Here is a 16337-nt window from a genome sequence, read left to right as displayed (position 1 = left end):
AAAAAAATGACACAAGAACAAAAGCAAGAGTGGGAAAATCATCGTAGCTGCAAAAGGCATTAAGATGGAGATAAATAAAGGACACAAGAAAAGGGAGATAAAATCATATTCCAATCTGGACCAGCAGAAAGTTGCTATGATATCCGAAGTTGTGTTTCAATTCCAACACTTCTTTCCCCCCTTTGTTTTCCCATTTGTAAAACTGCGGAAGCGATATAGAAAAACGGCGTGCCGCATATAAATCGGTGTGGAGCGAAGGAAGAGACGGTAACACGCTGTAGCTATTGTCAATTAAGAAGCTAAGCCAAAAGTTTGGAGGGGATCAAGGAGTTGTGAAATGAGTAAAGATAATCATGCGAGGCAATGGGAAGACGTAATGCAAAACTAGACCCTCCAAATTTTCTTCCTGAGGCTGTTTTATCCTTGAAGAGAAATAGGAAAAGGGCTGTTAGCAGAGGTTGTAGCTTGGCCTTGGCCATGCCCGCAATCGTAGCCTAGTTGCGGTGGAAGCAACATTTCACTCTTCGATGCCCATGAATATGTCTTGGCAGTTCTCTACCATGAACTGAATCGTTTCATTCTTCTTCTGGACATCAGTCATTTCACGACTCAAGCTCTCAGGGCGCAAGATAGTAGGTGCAAAAACGACGGCAATGTTCAGACTGGTCATAAGATTCTCCTTCTCACGATCAACAACACGCTTCAAGTGGAAAACGAGGAATTCTAAAACATCCCTATGCACGCGAGGAAGTTCCTGAAGGGCCTGTTGGATTATCTCAATTCTCGCTGAGACAGGCGTCACATTCGTGGCTTCGATAAGGATATCATACACAGGGTAGGTAACGAGCGGAGTCGGGAGCATTCGGAAATATTGTTTTAGGGTGGAGGTGATGGCATTAATATCGAGATCAGGATCCGATATATCGTAGTCGCGAGAACGCTCGAAACCTTCGCGGATAGTCTGGACTTGAGAACTCCCTCCAGATTTTCGGTAGATTCCTTCAACGTCCATTCCTGCAGAGTCCAGGTTAGCGAATATTTTAATAGTTGGTAGATCAAAGGATCCCTACCCCGAAGTTCAACTTCCTCGATACAACGAGTGACAATACTAGGTATGACAGCTTTCTCAATCTCCAAGCGCTGTTCCAGCTCGCCACCAAAGAGACCTAGCAAATGTTAGCTCTACTAAACAAAGCAGGCAGTAAGAAATATATCGCAAAATGAGCTTACTCGTTGTAGTATCCAAACCAGGTGAGCTTCCGTTGGACTGTCCCCTCCATGGAGTGGGCTTGGTCTTCTGGTTGCTCCCAAAGAATCCAAACCCTTGCCTGGACGGGTCTTGTGTTTGTGAGCGTGGCATTGCGGAACCGTTATTTTCTTGTTGAGGAGTGGAGACAAACGAAGAGTTCTCGTTAAGCTGGCCGTCTCGTTGATATAAGAATGCCCCCTTAAGGCCCTTGGTAACTCCCTTTGCAACGTTTTGGCCCTTTTTCCAGGTGAATTTCTTGGGCTGTCCTTTGCGAATATTCACAACATGGGGGCCTTGAATGACTGTAGCCGGCTCGGCTTCTTCCGGCACTGTAACGCTAGAGCTAGAACCTACTGCTTCATACGGCGTAGAACGTGCCTCGAGTGAGGTATTTGGTTTGTCTTTGTTGTGGGAATATATTCCTAAGCCATTTGGAGGAGGTTGTCGAACACTACCACCAGATGTATTGGAGTTCGCCTTGTATAATTCCTGAATTTGGTGCACCAGCTGGTTGTTTAGTTCTGCCAACTGTGCATTCTTCAGAGACAATTGTTCGAATTCCTGGAAACTCTTGTCTTTCATCTTCCCTAAATTAGATAATTCTTCGACCAAATCATTGCGTTTCTGAATCAAATCTTCGATCTGGGGGGCAAAGGTATTTTTCAAATTTTCCAGAGATTCCGCCAGGTCTCGAAGAACCGAATTGCTCATCTTTCCCAGGTCAAGCGGCTTATTATTTTTCTTCTCAGCTGCGATGTGTTCTTTCCATACTTCCAGCTCCCGGAGAATGATCTCCTTTTGAGCATCTAAGAAGATCACGGTGGATCTCTTCTCCCGCAGCTCGGTATTGACCTGCTTAATATTTACAGTAGCATTAAGCGAGGCCTCTAACTCCACAATCTTCTGGTCCTTTTCAACAACTTTCTGGCGTTCCCGTTTCAATTCGTTCTTGAGCCACGTTAGTTCATCCTTGGGGTCAAGTCCACTAGAAGTTGGGCTACTAATATCATTCCCAGAGTTGCCTGCCTCGAGGGGAGATTTAGCAGGCCACTTGCTATCTCGGGATAACCGTGAGCCTTTGTCACTAAAGCTTCTACCGTGCCGAACAGAATTCGACACCTTTCGTAGGAACGAGTCTTGGGCTTGTGGGTCATCCCCAAGAATTCGTGCCATATCCTCATCTAGAGAAAAGTCTCCAACAGCACTATAACGTAGAAGGCCAGGAGAAGAGCCAGATGAATTTTGACGCTGAGAGTCCGGTGGTAAAACATTTCCGCTCACCCCTCCTGATACAGACCTTGCATGGGACGGTGATACAGCACCCGCACCAGCGGTGGTGGTATTGGAGTGGCTTGGCGGAGTAGTTTCAACAGCTTTCGAAGCTACCGATGCATAGTCTGAACTAGTTGAGGACCTAACGGTACCCTCCGGCTTCTCCGCATGGTCTTGTGAAGGCTGTGGTATTTCTTTCCTTTGGATATTATGATGTAACTTGCTCTCTAGAGAGTCCCCTCTCTTGGGTGGGTACTGTAGCTGGTTTGAGGAAGAAATTGTTCCAGGGTTGGATTGCTCATTTGATACCTTTTTTCTTGGGTTGAAAGTGGATGATTGAGAGATAATGGCATCCTTTCCTGGGACGGAATGGCGATTAGATGACCTTTCACTTGGCGTGAGGTGGACGCTGCCACCCAAAGTGGCTTGATCCTTGCCTCTTGAACCTTCTTGCGATAGCCTAGAGCTGTCTATGTTCATGCTAGTTCGAGCACTGTGCGAGCCAGTTCTTTGGATAGCATTATTTGTAGTTTGAGATTGAGGGGGGGTAACAGTTTCCTGAATCCACTGCTGTGGGTTGGGATTCATTTGGCGCTTATCCTGATATGCAATATGCGTTGGCGATAACACGGGTGGTCCATCTGCTGAGATTCCCAGTGCGTTGGAGGGTGCCCGGCCAAAATAATCCTTTTGTCCATCGCTTAGGGTCATGGATGAGTGCGGAGAACCCAAGTGTGGGGACGCATGCTCGGAGGGAGTAGGGTCAAAGGCAACAGGTATAAGGAACTCTTCACCACCGGCGGAGCCATCTGACCTGTGAGTAGCTACCGATTGACGGTTGCTATTATACGTACTCGAGGGGAGGAGTTGGTTATTATCTAGTAAAAAATGTACGTTTTAGCCAAACCAACATCAAGGCGTTCGTTCCAAGTTACTGCAAACTTACCTTGGTGCGAAGAGTATGATCTAGCTGCCCGGTCATCTTCTTGTCTAGACGGTGGGAGATGTTCTGATGTTGAATCAGAGTATATATCGGAAGAGGACGGCGGGGGTGGATTATTTTCAGGCGCTACCATAGAAGGGGGAAGTGATGGAAGTGATTTGTCTAGATGCATGCTGGGAGCCGGGGGCTTTTGCCGTTGCGCGGCATTGCGGGCAGTCCGTTTCCTCCTTCTCGACATTAACGATTCATGGCAATCCATACAGAATATACCTTGCGATGTCCGCGCGTAACGGAGATTCTCGATCTTTTTCTTGCAGTTGCGACATTTGAAACAACCAGCGCAAAAGGCTTGTTCACCTGTTACAATAGCAACGTCGTCAATCTTGGAGCCGCAAGAACTGCAGCTATAAGCACAGTTTCGGCACACGAGGGAACCATCGCCGACCATGAGGAGATTTACGTCGGAATCAAGGTAAGCGCCGCAAGTATGGCATCGGAAGCAGTCAATGTGCCATCGGTTTCCGGCTAATAGATAGTCAGCAAAGGTTGGTGGCTTGAAGCACAAAGGGGATCAAAATTCACATACCGAGTTCAAAGGCCTTTCCTTCCTCGAGAATCTAGAAAAAGATATTTTAGCAAAAATCGAAACAAGGTATAGTGAAAACGGAGGGAGTTCCATGAGTAACATCATACCTCGCCGCATCCTTTGCAGTGGATGGGAAAGTCATCTTGGTCGTCCGGCGACTCAGTCGAGGCTGAGGCATCCATATCCATCTTTCACAGTAACTCCAACTGTACGTTCAGGACAAGGGTCGAGTTAAGAAAAGGGGTGATGATCCGATCTGGCAAAAAGCGAGCGAAGAAGACGGATCTATCGAGGTTGTGGTGTGAAGCATCTGAGAAGTAAAGCAGGATGTCCGAGCTTTTGATCACCCTTGGTAGTGAGAATTATCCGGGTAGCGACTTGTTTCAGCTATAATCGCAAAACCGCTACGAAGGTGTAGCCCCGATATTCTATCGAATGAGAGGCAACAGCTGGTTCTTAAACGGCCCCCATTCAGACTGCGTATGTGTATTCAAAAGTAAAAGGAAAAGGATGCTCAGGTATTCGTGCAAGGAGGGCGACGAGCGGGGAGGGCGATCAATATGCGATGTCAGGGACGGGGAACGGGGGCAAGGCCGCAGGGCCACGTCGATGTCTGTCTGTACGGAGTATGGGCGGACGTATCAGTGTGAGGTTCAGGGAGCATATGTATGGCTATTTTGGCGTTGTGCTTCCTAGCAGCGACCAAAGTCAGCAGGTCCGCAAAATGACCCGTGGTGCTCCGTAGATTGTTTGTGCAGAGTTGAAATATACAGAGTAGCAGCCACCCGTTCTGGTCAACAGAGAAGAGTCGCAGTGGTACTGAAAATAATATGGAGACAAACAACGGCTTGTTCAGCCACAATATAACTAACAACAGGCAGGAGAGGAGAGACATGCGGCAAGGGGCAGCTGGCGAGAGAGGGATGGCGACGAGGAGGGATACGAGCTGTCTTGGATGGACTCGAAGCGAAAAATAAAAAAATAAAAAATAAAAATAACACAGCGAACCAAGAAGATGCGAAACACACCAAATATCTCCTGAAAGGGGTGAGCAAAAAGAAAAGAAACGCAAGGGAGGGAAAAAAAAAAAAAGAAAAGAAAAGAACAGAAAATCACCAATCGAGAAACTCACCTGCTTCTCCTTTGACAGCATATATATACTCGGTATGGAGGCCGGAGAGCGTTGCTGCTTGTCTATACGCAGGCGGTGATAATATAAAGATGACAATGTTCCATATATGTCTCCGCTCGTATAGGACCAGCAGGCGATAAAGAGTGGCGGATCAGGACTGGGGTCGCAGCAGCAGCAGCAGCAACACTTACAGCAAAAGCGAACACGTAGGTAGAGCGATTCCTGTTCGTACTCCGTTCTGCGTTAGTTGGATGGTGAATATGCAAGCTGCACACCCTCCCCCTAGAAACAAGGCTGAAGGGGCCTACCGTGAAGGATGAGAGGGCAAAAGAGAGCTGTGGGAGACGGAGTTGCCTAGCAACCCATCATCGTTGCTTGCTTGCCTCTTCTTCTGCCCACCTGAAGGTCCCTTTCTGCTTGATCGTTGGACAGGCTCGACCTTTTTCTTCTGATGAAGTTGGATGTTGATGTTGGTCGTTGATTTTGTCCTTTTTGGGCCCAACTGAAGATCAGGATCTGGTATGGTATTGTAACATTTCCCAACGTTAAATGCGACGCAACCCCCAATTACGCACAAAATACTGCAGAAACTAAGTACCAATATGGTAATATTACTGGAACATGGTTACCAGTGTTTACTACTGCTTATGTAAGCGACAGAGTGATGTTAAAATTCGGGAAAAGGAGAAGACGACGACAGAGACAAAAGAGACGAGAGAGACGATGAAGAGGACGGAGAGGACAGAGGCGCCGGAGAGCAGTGTGTGATGAGGAGATGTGGTATCTGGGGCTGTCACTGTCGCACAGTCAAACCTAGCCTCTCATGAAAAGCTGTTAGAATGCATGCACCGTCATTATTTTCAGGGCGCAGGCTAGCAAACCCCTGAGCCACCAAGCATGCTCCCACCCGCTTCCTCACAGGCGCCGGCATAGGTAGCGACAGAGCGCTATGAATAGCCGTGCGAGCTCGAGTCAGTGAGTTTATGCGACATGGGGCTCTCAAACTTCCTGCCGAGATTACTTTGCTCGGGCCTGGTCGTAAACAGCTTGATATCTAGACACACCCAGCAACCCCAGACTTCCATTATATCAATAACTCTAGGTAGCAAATACGACTGTTTCCTTCGTATTAATATATTTCCACGTGGCGGCGCAAGTACTCCATATGTCTACTCTCATCGTGGTTACTTCTTCTTGCACGCTATGAGTCTCAGCAAGTACAGGGGGCTTTACCACAATTGAGATCTGCTGAGTTCCCTGTCCATATTGCCCTCCGCATTATTATACGGTCCAGAGTGATACCCTGGGCAGGACGATCAGACCCTCTGATGCCAGCACCCTCACAATAATTGAAAAGAATTGCGACTCCCTGGTATTATAACGACTCCTTGGCCAGTGCAATTCGGAGCCATGTTTATCGGGCATTTGTCAGCTCTCTCCACAAAAAAGAAAATAATAATAAAATCATTCGAAGGTCCCTTGCGTATACCAGTAGAGTAAATAATTTCAAGTCATGAAATTGAATTGATGTCTAATTAATAAGAATAAAAACACTGCGTCTTTGCCACTTCCAGATAAATGTACACCAAGAAGCATTTTTTTTGTATATCCAAAAACGATCCCGACGACCAAAAACAAATACAAGAATGTTAAACACACAATAGATGAGTCGTGTCATTGATAAAATGAAATTAATAAGCGAGTAATGAGCTGAACCCCTGAGGCTGATAAAAAGAACAAAAATCCAGAGGGCTCTTCGAAAAAGGTATAAACAAAACATCAAAATATCATGCCGTCCTCGTCTATTTTAAGCACGGGCTCCGAGCGCACTCTTCCAACGGTCCGGGCTACCTGGAAATCTTTGATGGCCATCGACAAATCACTGGTAAATAGCTGAATCTGTAGTCAGTAACTTGTCAAATCAAGTGTAAGAAGTGGAATCCAGAGCACGTACAGATATTCAACAGAAACTCGTCATACCAGCAGCTGCGTCCTTGAAGCTTAGACTCGGCGGCCAGCGATACCGGCAACGGGGCTGGCAGCACCTCCTAGAAGGTTACCAGTGACTCCCTGGACAGCGCCAGTGACACCTCCAACCACAGGAAGTTCACGCTTCTGGTGCTGGGTAACACCCTTGGTGATGTCCATGTTCCACCGACTGTGTTGGTAGCACCGGACACTGTCTGTCCGGCAACGTTTGAACCAACAATGCTGCCAACTCCGCCGATGGTTCTATCAGTAACGCCAGAAACCATGTTGTTAACACCCTCCACACGCTTGACAATTCCTCCAGCGACGCCTCCGGTGGCACCACCAACGAGGTTCTTGGCAGTACCAACAACACCAGTAACTCCGTTCAAGTTAGGAAGGGTATCTCTCTTAACGTTGCCGACAACCTGACCAGTGGTTTCACCAGCGGTGTTCTTGACAGCACCGTTGGTAATTCCAGTGGCATCGTTAGCGGCCTGGCCAACAACATCACGCTTGAGAGCACCGCCAGTAGCACCATCAACTGTGTTACCAGCTGCTCCGTTAACAGCATTGCCAGCGACATGAAGGGCTCCACCGGCAGCGTGGTTGACGACATCGCGCTTTCCGTTAAGAGCCGATCCAACGGTACCTCCGACAGTTCCAGCAACAGCATTGTTGGCAATTCCGGTAGCTCCCCCAACAGCTTGGCCGGCAATATCACGCTTACTGTTAGTAGCACCGTGAACAACATCGCCAGCAGCTTGGTTGACAGCGCCGCCAGCAACACCAACAGCACCACCAGCAGCGTTGTTAACAAGGTCACGGTTAACAATGCTTCCGGTCTTGAGTCCGGCAGCCCCGCTAGCGACGCCGTGGACAGTACCGACAGCACCGCCAGCAATTCCGTTGACGACATCGCGGCTTGCAACACCTGGGGCAACCTTGTTGACTGTTCCAACAGCACCCTTAGAGACTGGAACGTTGTTGCCAACTCCTCCGACGATGGTGGGAGCGGCCATGGCAGAGCTGGCCATGACGGCCGAGAAAACGATGGAGAAGCGCATTTTGAAGTTTGTTCGAAGGAATGTGGTTTCGAAGAAAGGAAGGAATGAGAACCAGCAAGGGAAATGACTGAAGAGACTGGAAGAGATGAAAAGAATGAATGAGTGACTTGTCTCAAGTTGGTTGCTGGATGAGAATAGAGAGAGAAGAGCCCTCCAGAAGGGATTTGCCGTCCTTTTATGCTTTCTGTACTCCCTCTTCCGAGACGTCACCCTTTTCTCTCACCCGTCATTGCAGATCCAGGTACAATCTCGTGTCTTCTTTTGGAGGCGCACCTTCTAGTGAAGCCCAGATAAAAGGAATATCTGCCGCCTGGTGTTATTCGTTGTATGCCGGATCCGCATTGGCACAAAACAAACTCTCGGAATTGGTGGTCATGCCTGTAAGATTCCACCACCTGCTCCACTCCCTTGTCACTTTGACATCAATAGTCCGACACGTCTTGGTTGAGAGGGCTCTTTGATCCCATAGTTTGGAAGTCAGGCTGCCAACCTGAACATGACCTTGTACTCCCGTGTACGGAGTATACCGTAATAAATTGTATGTAGGCTACAGAGCATCCTGCTCAAACTACATAGGCATCGGCATCACTCGAGCTTTGTAGCTCTCATTCATCACAGTCTGTGGGACGTGTCTGTTCTGTCATTTGTCATGTCAAGAGCGGTTGAGGTCAAAAGAAAATTGTGGCTTTGTCGATCTGCGATCTATGGAAAAATTGAGTTTGTGGGGCAAAAGGGGGTGAAGGTTATTGGGTCCACGGACGGGCCAGCTTTATAATTGGAGAATTGTTACCCCGGACAACATTAGCAATCACCATAGAAGTGTTGTTTAAGGGGTTCGAAAGGCATGGAGTGTCAAAGGCGTATGATATTCTCCCGCCTTTCCCTGGATGATGCTTGGGGGACTCCATACGGAGTACGAAGTACCTGCATCTAGATTATGTGCTCGGCAGTTCCACAAGTTATGCTCTCCGATATCTTGTACTCCTTACAGAGTATGGTATGGAGTAGTAAAACCAGCCGAGCCATATTTCAAGCGTGTCCGCCATAATTCTGGTCCAGGTGCCTTGAACGAGCCTTTCGTGCCTAACGTGATGTGCATACAGAATACACTCGTTTCTCCGCATAGGAAACATTTAAGCGAGCCGCGGCGATAGATGTGGTACCAGGCAATTTCAAGCCTGCTTTCTATCTCTGCAAGTAATATCAGCCTTTTCGTCCTTAGCCTTCGATTGTAGAGAGCCGTTATACTGGTGTACACAGGATAACGTCCCGCCACTCTAATTTCCGCACTCGTATGACCAGAACTAGAACAATCGAAGTCAGGGTATTATTGCGCTCTGTTGCATGATAGGCATGTCCATAAATCGAGAAAGCCAATCGTGAGGGTTGAAATCAGCCGATACTTCAAAGTTCTCCACCGGGGAAGCTTCGAAGCGTGTGATAAGCAAGAGTAAAAGTACTTCGTACTCCTTACAGCCCTCGTAACTCCCAGTGATCGAGCTCTTTCACTCCACATTTTGGGTTGGCCGAGCGCCTTAGGCGCTTCTTTCATCCAGTTTTAAGGGGATTATCTTGTGAGTTTAACTCCCCGCTTGGGGAGTGTTCTATGGATGCCAATTGGGATACTCGCCACTAAGCTATCAATAGCCTCAATAGCGCCTTTGAATTAGCATTTGGCTAGGTTTATTTTGCTGCACCCCTAGTTCTTGTCGCACGATTTACTCGTTGTGGCGTACGGAGTGCTCCGTAGGAGTGAGACACTTTCGAGCTAGTGTTGGTAAACCACAAAAGACGAGAAGATACTCTGTACCAAAGAGCCATCTTGTTATTACCTGGGTTGATGCCATATGAGCAGTTGCCGCTTCCGATAATGCTGCCGGTTCTGCTCCGATTCATCACACCACAAGTACTCCGTACTTCGTGCTCCATAGGCGAAATATTCCCGAGTTCTTTCGTCCAAGGTGATATGAATCTAGCCTAGGGGTTGGAGATCCTAATATCTTGTCCGCCTAAGGACTTTAATCCATGAACATGCGGCATTATTGACTTTGACTTGGTTGGTTGCAAAAGAAATACAAGCCAGTCGGTAATAAAACAGCTGCAAATGATGACTGTCGATATGTGACGAGGTGCCTCATGAGCCTCGTTTTGAACTAGAGACAGCACTTTCCGCTTAAAGGCGTTGGTTCTTCGGGGCGCCCCGGATAGGAACGACTCAACGCACAAGGCGGGTGGCTTTTTCGGATTTTGGACTTTGTGCTCCCAGAATCGACGGATTGACAGCCATGATCCAGGAACAGAGTTGGATATTAATGTCAATGGCTGACTTGCTGCCACCTTTATCCTTTCGTGGCTTGCCTGTTTCCAAGGCTGCTTGTTTAAGTGTATATCTTTGTTGACTCTGCAGAGTAGCTTTTTTTTGCATAAAACTTTTGCCCCTGACCTAATCGATGGCTTAGTCATAAGAGCCCCGCCCGGACCGTCTCCACTGTACCTGCGCCGGTGTTAAGTTGATCCGTTCCTGTCCTGTCTGGGACAGGTAGCCTCCATGTGACCCCCTTTTTGCCCAGGTGCCCCTGCTCCCCAACGCCCGAAGAGCATCACCAGGCGGAGAAGTGGAAGCTCGAACAGCCAAATAATACGGAGTAAATGTGTAGAACTCGTTTCGTGGCTATGGCTACAGAAAGCGAACCTTAAGTACTTTGTTCTGTGCCTCTTAGTCTATTGTAGAATGGCCCATTGTGTTTGATGGATTCGCGTATGGGATTCTGTGTCCACGTCTGAATTCCGGCCACTTTAAAAGCACCGAACTTGAAACTTATAAAGATGTCCCCTTTTAACTACAAAGTACTCCGTAACGCCGAAACGGCCTAGAAGTTAGCATTGGTTCGTGTGTCAAAAGGTTTTGGAGCGTATTATCAGTTGGAAGGTTCCATAATTAGCCTCGGCCGAAATTCAGCCGCGGCAAGAACCTTCTCCCCAGCAAGCCTTTCATAGGTATACTCTTTCTCTCAATTCTTGCTGGTTCCCATACATAAACCATCTTTTCTCTCTTTTAGGCGATTAAAAATGGCGGAAACTGAAGCAAAGCAAAGAGCAAGGGAGTCTATTGAAACGTTCCTTAAGGTGTAAGCTGCCTAGACTCTCCCTCCCCCCAATGAAGGAAGTATTGTACGTCCTACATTCTAACATTCTCTCCGCAGTTATGGGGAAATAACGAAGGAGAAAAACTACCAGGTACGCTGTAACACTTTTCTCTTTGAACCTTTGAGAAGTGGAATAGAAGATGAATAGCTAGTCACTGACGCCTGTCTCATCCCTTACAGGGTTATGATAGACGGTTCTTTGAGGATATCCGCCTCATTGATGCTGACCCCTCAGGGGGTGCAACATGGGAGATGGATGTAACTGAATACTGGTCAAATTTGAATGGTATTAAAGTCTCTGTTTTACCGAGAATTTGCAATAAGAAATATAATGACACCCCGGGTTTAAATACGTAGGTGTTATGCATGGAGGCGCTTGTGCTGTAGTATTCGGTATGTTAATATCCTACCTGCTTTTTCATAGGACTCTCGGAACGAAGAAGTTGCTGATAGCCATGGAATGAAAGACATGTGCACTGCCATATCAATGAATCCAGTAACTAAGCCCGGGTATTGGTAGTGCGTCTTTCTCTTCCCATCTTGTGCCATTTGACCGCATTTTAATACCATAAACTAGTTTCCTGCAAGGCGTCTCACGATCTCTAAACCTATCCTATCTCAAGGGGATACCTACTGGTATGTCTTGTCATGATGAATGATATAAACCCCCTTCCCCAGATACGGGTAAACATGAGTGTCTGGAGAATGCTGGTTAATCTAAGGGCTTGCAACAGGAACTACCATCCGAATTAAATGCACCACTCTTCAGCATGGAAGAACAATGGCTATGCTTCGGGGTGTTATAGAGTCCGTGGACGGGAAGGTTGTGTATGCAACAGCAGAGCACCATAAAGTTGCCACTCCTGCAAAGCCGGAATTCGCGGAGAAGCTGCAGAAAGAAAGAGAGAGAGTAGAGCTTAGGCGGAGACAGAAGTTATGAGTAAATACAACTAAACTGAATAGTTAACCAACTACTGAATAGACTTTAATAATCGTTCATTTATGCTATCTCGCTGAAAAGGGGTTTATAAAAGGCCGGGTAACTAGTTATAGAGGAATTAGTTATGTATCTTCGCTGCTAGAAACAGTTCATCAACGAGACCAAGTAACCCAACGCCGGAACGTGCAGTTGCGTGCCAAGTTACACCCGCTGACGCCGAGGGCTGAAGGAGGAGGCCCGGAGATGCTTGTTCGTACCCAAATATGGGGTCGCTACCAAGCTCGCCGCCAAGTTAGCCAACCCGCCCCCTCGGCACATCCACCCGAGACGGAGATGCTAACTAGTTATATAGATAATCAAGGAGCTGCATGTCTTCTGCTTCTTTTCTGGCCACAGACAACGCGAGGACAGCTGGATACGATAGCCATCCTTATCACTATTCCGCATAACTAACTAGTTATCTTACCAAACCGAGTGTGGCTGGTCAGCCAAATAGTTAACTAAACCCCGTGGGTTCTCTCCTCGCCGCCTAGTTACTCTCGCAAACAAACTGTCGTTGATGGCTTGTAGTTCTATGCTCTAGCTGAATATTCCCCCCAACCATCCAACATACTCTGCCAACCTTTCCTCATACATTCTGAACACACGCTCGTCCCTTCTATAGCCTCTGCCTTCTGCTCACATGGGCTGCCAAAGTCACCAAGCCCCAACGGAAGAAAACCCGTGATCTCATCTCGTGGCTGGCAGCCGCGGGGTTTGGCTGCGAGCTCCTTTCTCGTGGACAAGGCTGCTATGCTAGCTATATATTCCCTACTTTAAAGCCATGTCGTGGATACCCTCTGGCAAATGCCCGCGGCTTCATTTGATACTGCTGTCATCTCATCCAGCAGTCCCTCCCTACTCTCTCTCTCCCCTGTGCCACAGATGCTGCTATACTACCTCTATGATCGCCACTATTTCTACCGCAGTGCTTTACAGCTTCTACCTATCTCTACCCTAGCTCCCGCTCCTTTCAGCTGATATTAATCCGCGTTGTACCTTTTATTTCTATGATTTTATAAATCTAGCGCAGTGCTTATTCATGGCATTCCAGGTTCTCAGCCATATAAAGCACCTTCGAGACCCTCTTGACGTTGACGATAGAACGGGGTGCTCGACATCCACTATACCTAAACTGTCGCCCACAATTAGGTCCATGGCAAGTAAGGGTGAGAATATGGCAACATCCAGCGGAAACCCATCGGATGGAGGGGTTGGCAAAGAAGATGATACAGTCGAAAGTAAAGGGATTACCTTTGCCAACCAGAACTCACTACCAAAATTACCTATACCGGACCTTGAGTCGACCTGTTCAAAGTACCTCGAGGCTTTAGCTCCGCTACAGAGCACAAAGGAACACGAGACCACAAGGGTTGCTGTGAAAGAATTCATGGAAGCTGAGGGGCCTGGGCTTCAGGAAAAGCTGAAGAAATATGCTACCTCCAAGTCCAGTTACATAGAGCAATTCTGTAAGACATAGCACCAAGAGAAGTATCTGCTGAGCTGACTATGGATCGTGGCTAGGGTATGATTCTTACTTGAATTTTGACAACCGTAAGGAGAACCTTCCTATTAGATCCCTTAGAACGAAAAGACGTGGTAACTAAAACCGTTGGTTAGCTGTTGTACTCAATCTCAACCCCTTTTTCCTGCTGGCAGATGACCCAACACCAGCAAGGAACAACCAAGTAACGAGAGCAGCCTCCCTTGTTGTCTCTGCCTTGTCATTTGTCCGTGCAGTGCGTAAGGAGGAGCTTGCACCTGACACGGTACGCGGCAAGCCGCTTTGCATGTTCCAGTACTCGCGGCTATTTGGGACAGCACGGGTACCTACGCCCAACGGCTGTGTAATCGGTCAAGACTCTGCGTCAAGACACCTTGTGGTGCTATGTCGGGGTCAGTTCTACTGGTTTGATGTTTTGGATGAGGACAACAACCACTTGATGAGTGAGAAAGATATTTCGATGAACCTCAGAGTGATTATTGACGACGCCGAACGGACACCGACCCAGGAGGCAGCCAAGGGGGCTGTGGGTGTCTTGAGTACCGAGAGTAGGAAAGTCTGGTCTAAACTGAGGGATATTTTGACCCAAGATGGCAATTCAAACAATGCGGAGTGTCTGAATATTGTCGACACCGCATTGTTTGTGCTCTGCCTTGATTCCACTGAACCATCCAGCGTGGCAGAACTTTGCGGGAACATGCTGTGCGGCACAAGCCAAATTGTTCGAGGGGTGCAGATTGGAACATGCACAAACAGATGGTATGACAAGCTGCAGATTATTGTTTGCAAGAACGGGAGCGCAGGAATCAATTTCGAACATACTGGTGTGGATGGGCATACGGTTCTTCGTTTTGCCAGTGATGTCTACACAGATACGATTCTTCGGTTTGCCAGGACTATCAATGGCCAGGCACCGAGTTTGTGGGCGTCCAGCAGTCCTCCGCCATGCAAACGCGACACTACTGACGGGCTTGATGACGCTAGCACAACGCCTCACAAGCTCGAATGGGACATGGGACCCGAGCTGAGCACGGCGTTACGGTTTGCAGAATCTCATCTAGCAGATTTATTACGTCAACATGAATTTGAGACCCTGGATTTCGCAGGGTATGGGAAGAATTTTATCACTAGCATGGGCTTTTCTCCGGATGCGTTTGTGCAGATGGCATTCCAGGCAGCATATTATGGCTTGTATGGGCGTATCGAAACGACGTATGAGCCTGCGATGACAAAGTTCTTCCTGCATGGGAGAACAGAAGCGATACGTACTGTCTCTGCTGAGTCAACAGAGTTCGTCAAGACATTCTGGGGCGATAATCCGGCGGCAGAGAAGGTGAGGGCCCTCAAACGGGCATGCGAGAAGCATGTAGATATTACAAGGACATGTTCAAAGGGACTGGGTCAGGACCGACACCTTTACGCACTCTACTGCCTTTGGCAGAGATCCCTCGGTGATGGCGCTGCGGTGTTAGTTTCTGATGGCGAATCGTCTGCGGAGGCTGATATAGCGGTGGGAGTGCAGAGCAGCACACCTGGTTCTCGAAGCCGTCAGACGCCTACCACACCAACGCTGTTTAGTGACCCGGGATGGGATAGAATTAACAACACCATCCTCTCGACGTCAAACTGTGGGAATCCCGCGCTGCGTCACTTTGGATTTGGACCGACCTCAGGTGATGGATTTGGAATTGGGTATATCATCAAGGATGACACAATATCTATCTGCGCATCCTCTAAGCATCGACAAACTAGCAGGTTTATGGATACGCTTGATTCATATCTGGTTGAGATTCGCAAACTGCTGCGAGCCACAATCCAGTCAAGGGCTAGGGGCAAGGCGGCTGTCTCTGACTCCGCCCACAAACAGGCTGGAACAAAGTCCGAGCGAAAGGGACGAGTGATCAGAACGGAATCCCTGGGTGACATGGATGGGATCGAGAGTGGTGACGACGATGGGATGGGCGGCTGTATGTGCAGTTCCTCACTCTCTTTCCTTTCTTTTTCCTCGCATTTTTTTTTCCCTTCTCATCATCTTCTTTTTTTAAACTCGTAGTATTCGATGACTAACTCTGAGCATCTAGACGGGTTCTTTGATGCAGGAATGCTCCTGCATGCACTAAAGGGAGTGAGAACGGACGAAAGAGAAGACAGCAAGGCCTCCTCCCCTCGACGCCTGGTGGGAAAGAGCCTGAAATTCAGCGAATACTAAGCAGTTTAACAGGGCGGGTGGAAATAAACCAAGGAGACGGCGGGTAAATGCTTTAAATCATGAGTGGTCAACGGCCACAGGATGCTGCATATGCTTCTGTCTGTTTCCCCGCGATATAAACTGTAAGACATGAGGGGCCCTTTTCTCGCTCCTCCGCCGCCCTCTACTTTCCCTCTTTTCCTGCATGCCATCTGACCACCAGGTGTGGCTCTGATGCGTTGTCCGTTCTCCTCATCGTCCTCCGCTCTCGGCTGGCCTGCTCTTCTCGGGCGTTACCCCCTT

The 16337-nt window shown here is 48.1% G+C and overlaps 3 protein-coding genes across 3 annotated transcripts; 1 reads left to right on the top strand and 2 right to left on the bottom strand.

Moving 5' to 3' along the window:
- Positions 1–517: 517 nt before the first annotated feature.
- TRV_00059 (uncharacterized protein) lies at positions 518–4238 on the bottom strand (the record flags this gene model as incomplete). The annotated part of the gene is made up of 6 exons (XM_003025751.1): positions 518–1014; positions 1071–1166; positions 1231–3345; positions 3468–3989; positions 4051–4081; positions 4158–4238. 6 exons carry the CDS (start codon positions 4236–4238, stop codon positions 518–520), a joined length of 3342 nt encoding a protein of 1113 aa, XP_003025797.1.
- Positions 4239–7183: 2945 nt separating this feature from the next.
- On the bottom strand, positions 7184–8447 carry TRV_00058 (uncharacterized protein; the record flags this gene model as incomplete). Its single annotated transcript, XM_003025750.1, has 3 exons — positions 7184–7303; positions 7390–8401; positions 8428–8447. 3 exons carry the CDS (start codon positions 8445–8447, stop codon positions 7184–7186), a joined length of 1152 nt encoding a protein of 383 aa, XP_003025796.1.
- A 4937-nt stretch (positions 8448–13384) lies between these two features.
- On the top strand, positions 13385–16055 carry TRV_00057 (uncharacterized protein; the record flags this gene model as incomplete). Its single annotated transcript, XM_003025749.1, has 3 exons — positions 13385–13811; positions 13963–15813; positions 15928–16055. 3 exons carry the CDS (start codon positions 13385–13387, stop codon positions 16053–16055), a joined length of 2406 nt encoding a protein of 801 aa, XP_003025795.1.
- Between the last annotated feature and the right edge of the window lie 282 nt (positions 16056–16337).

The sequence above is a fragment of the Trichophyton verrucosum genome (genome assembly GCF_000151505.1).
Source record: "Trichophyton verrucosum HKI 0517 chromosome Unknown contig00003_1.f1.exp, whole genome shotgun sequence".
Lineage (NCBI taxonomy): Eukaryota > Fungi > Ascomycota > Eurotiomycetes > Onygenales > Arthrodermataceae > Trichophyton > Trichophyton verrucosum.
Note: the sequence above shows the minus strand (reverse complement) of the source record. Positions and strands in the feature narration are given on the sequence as shown.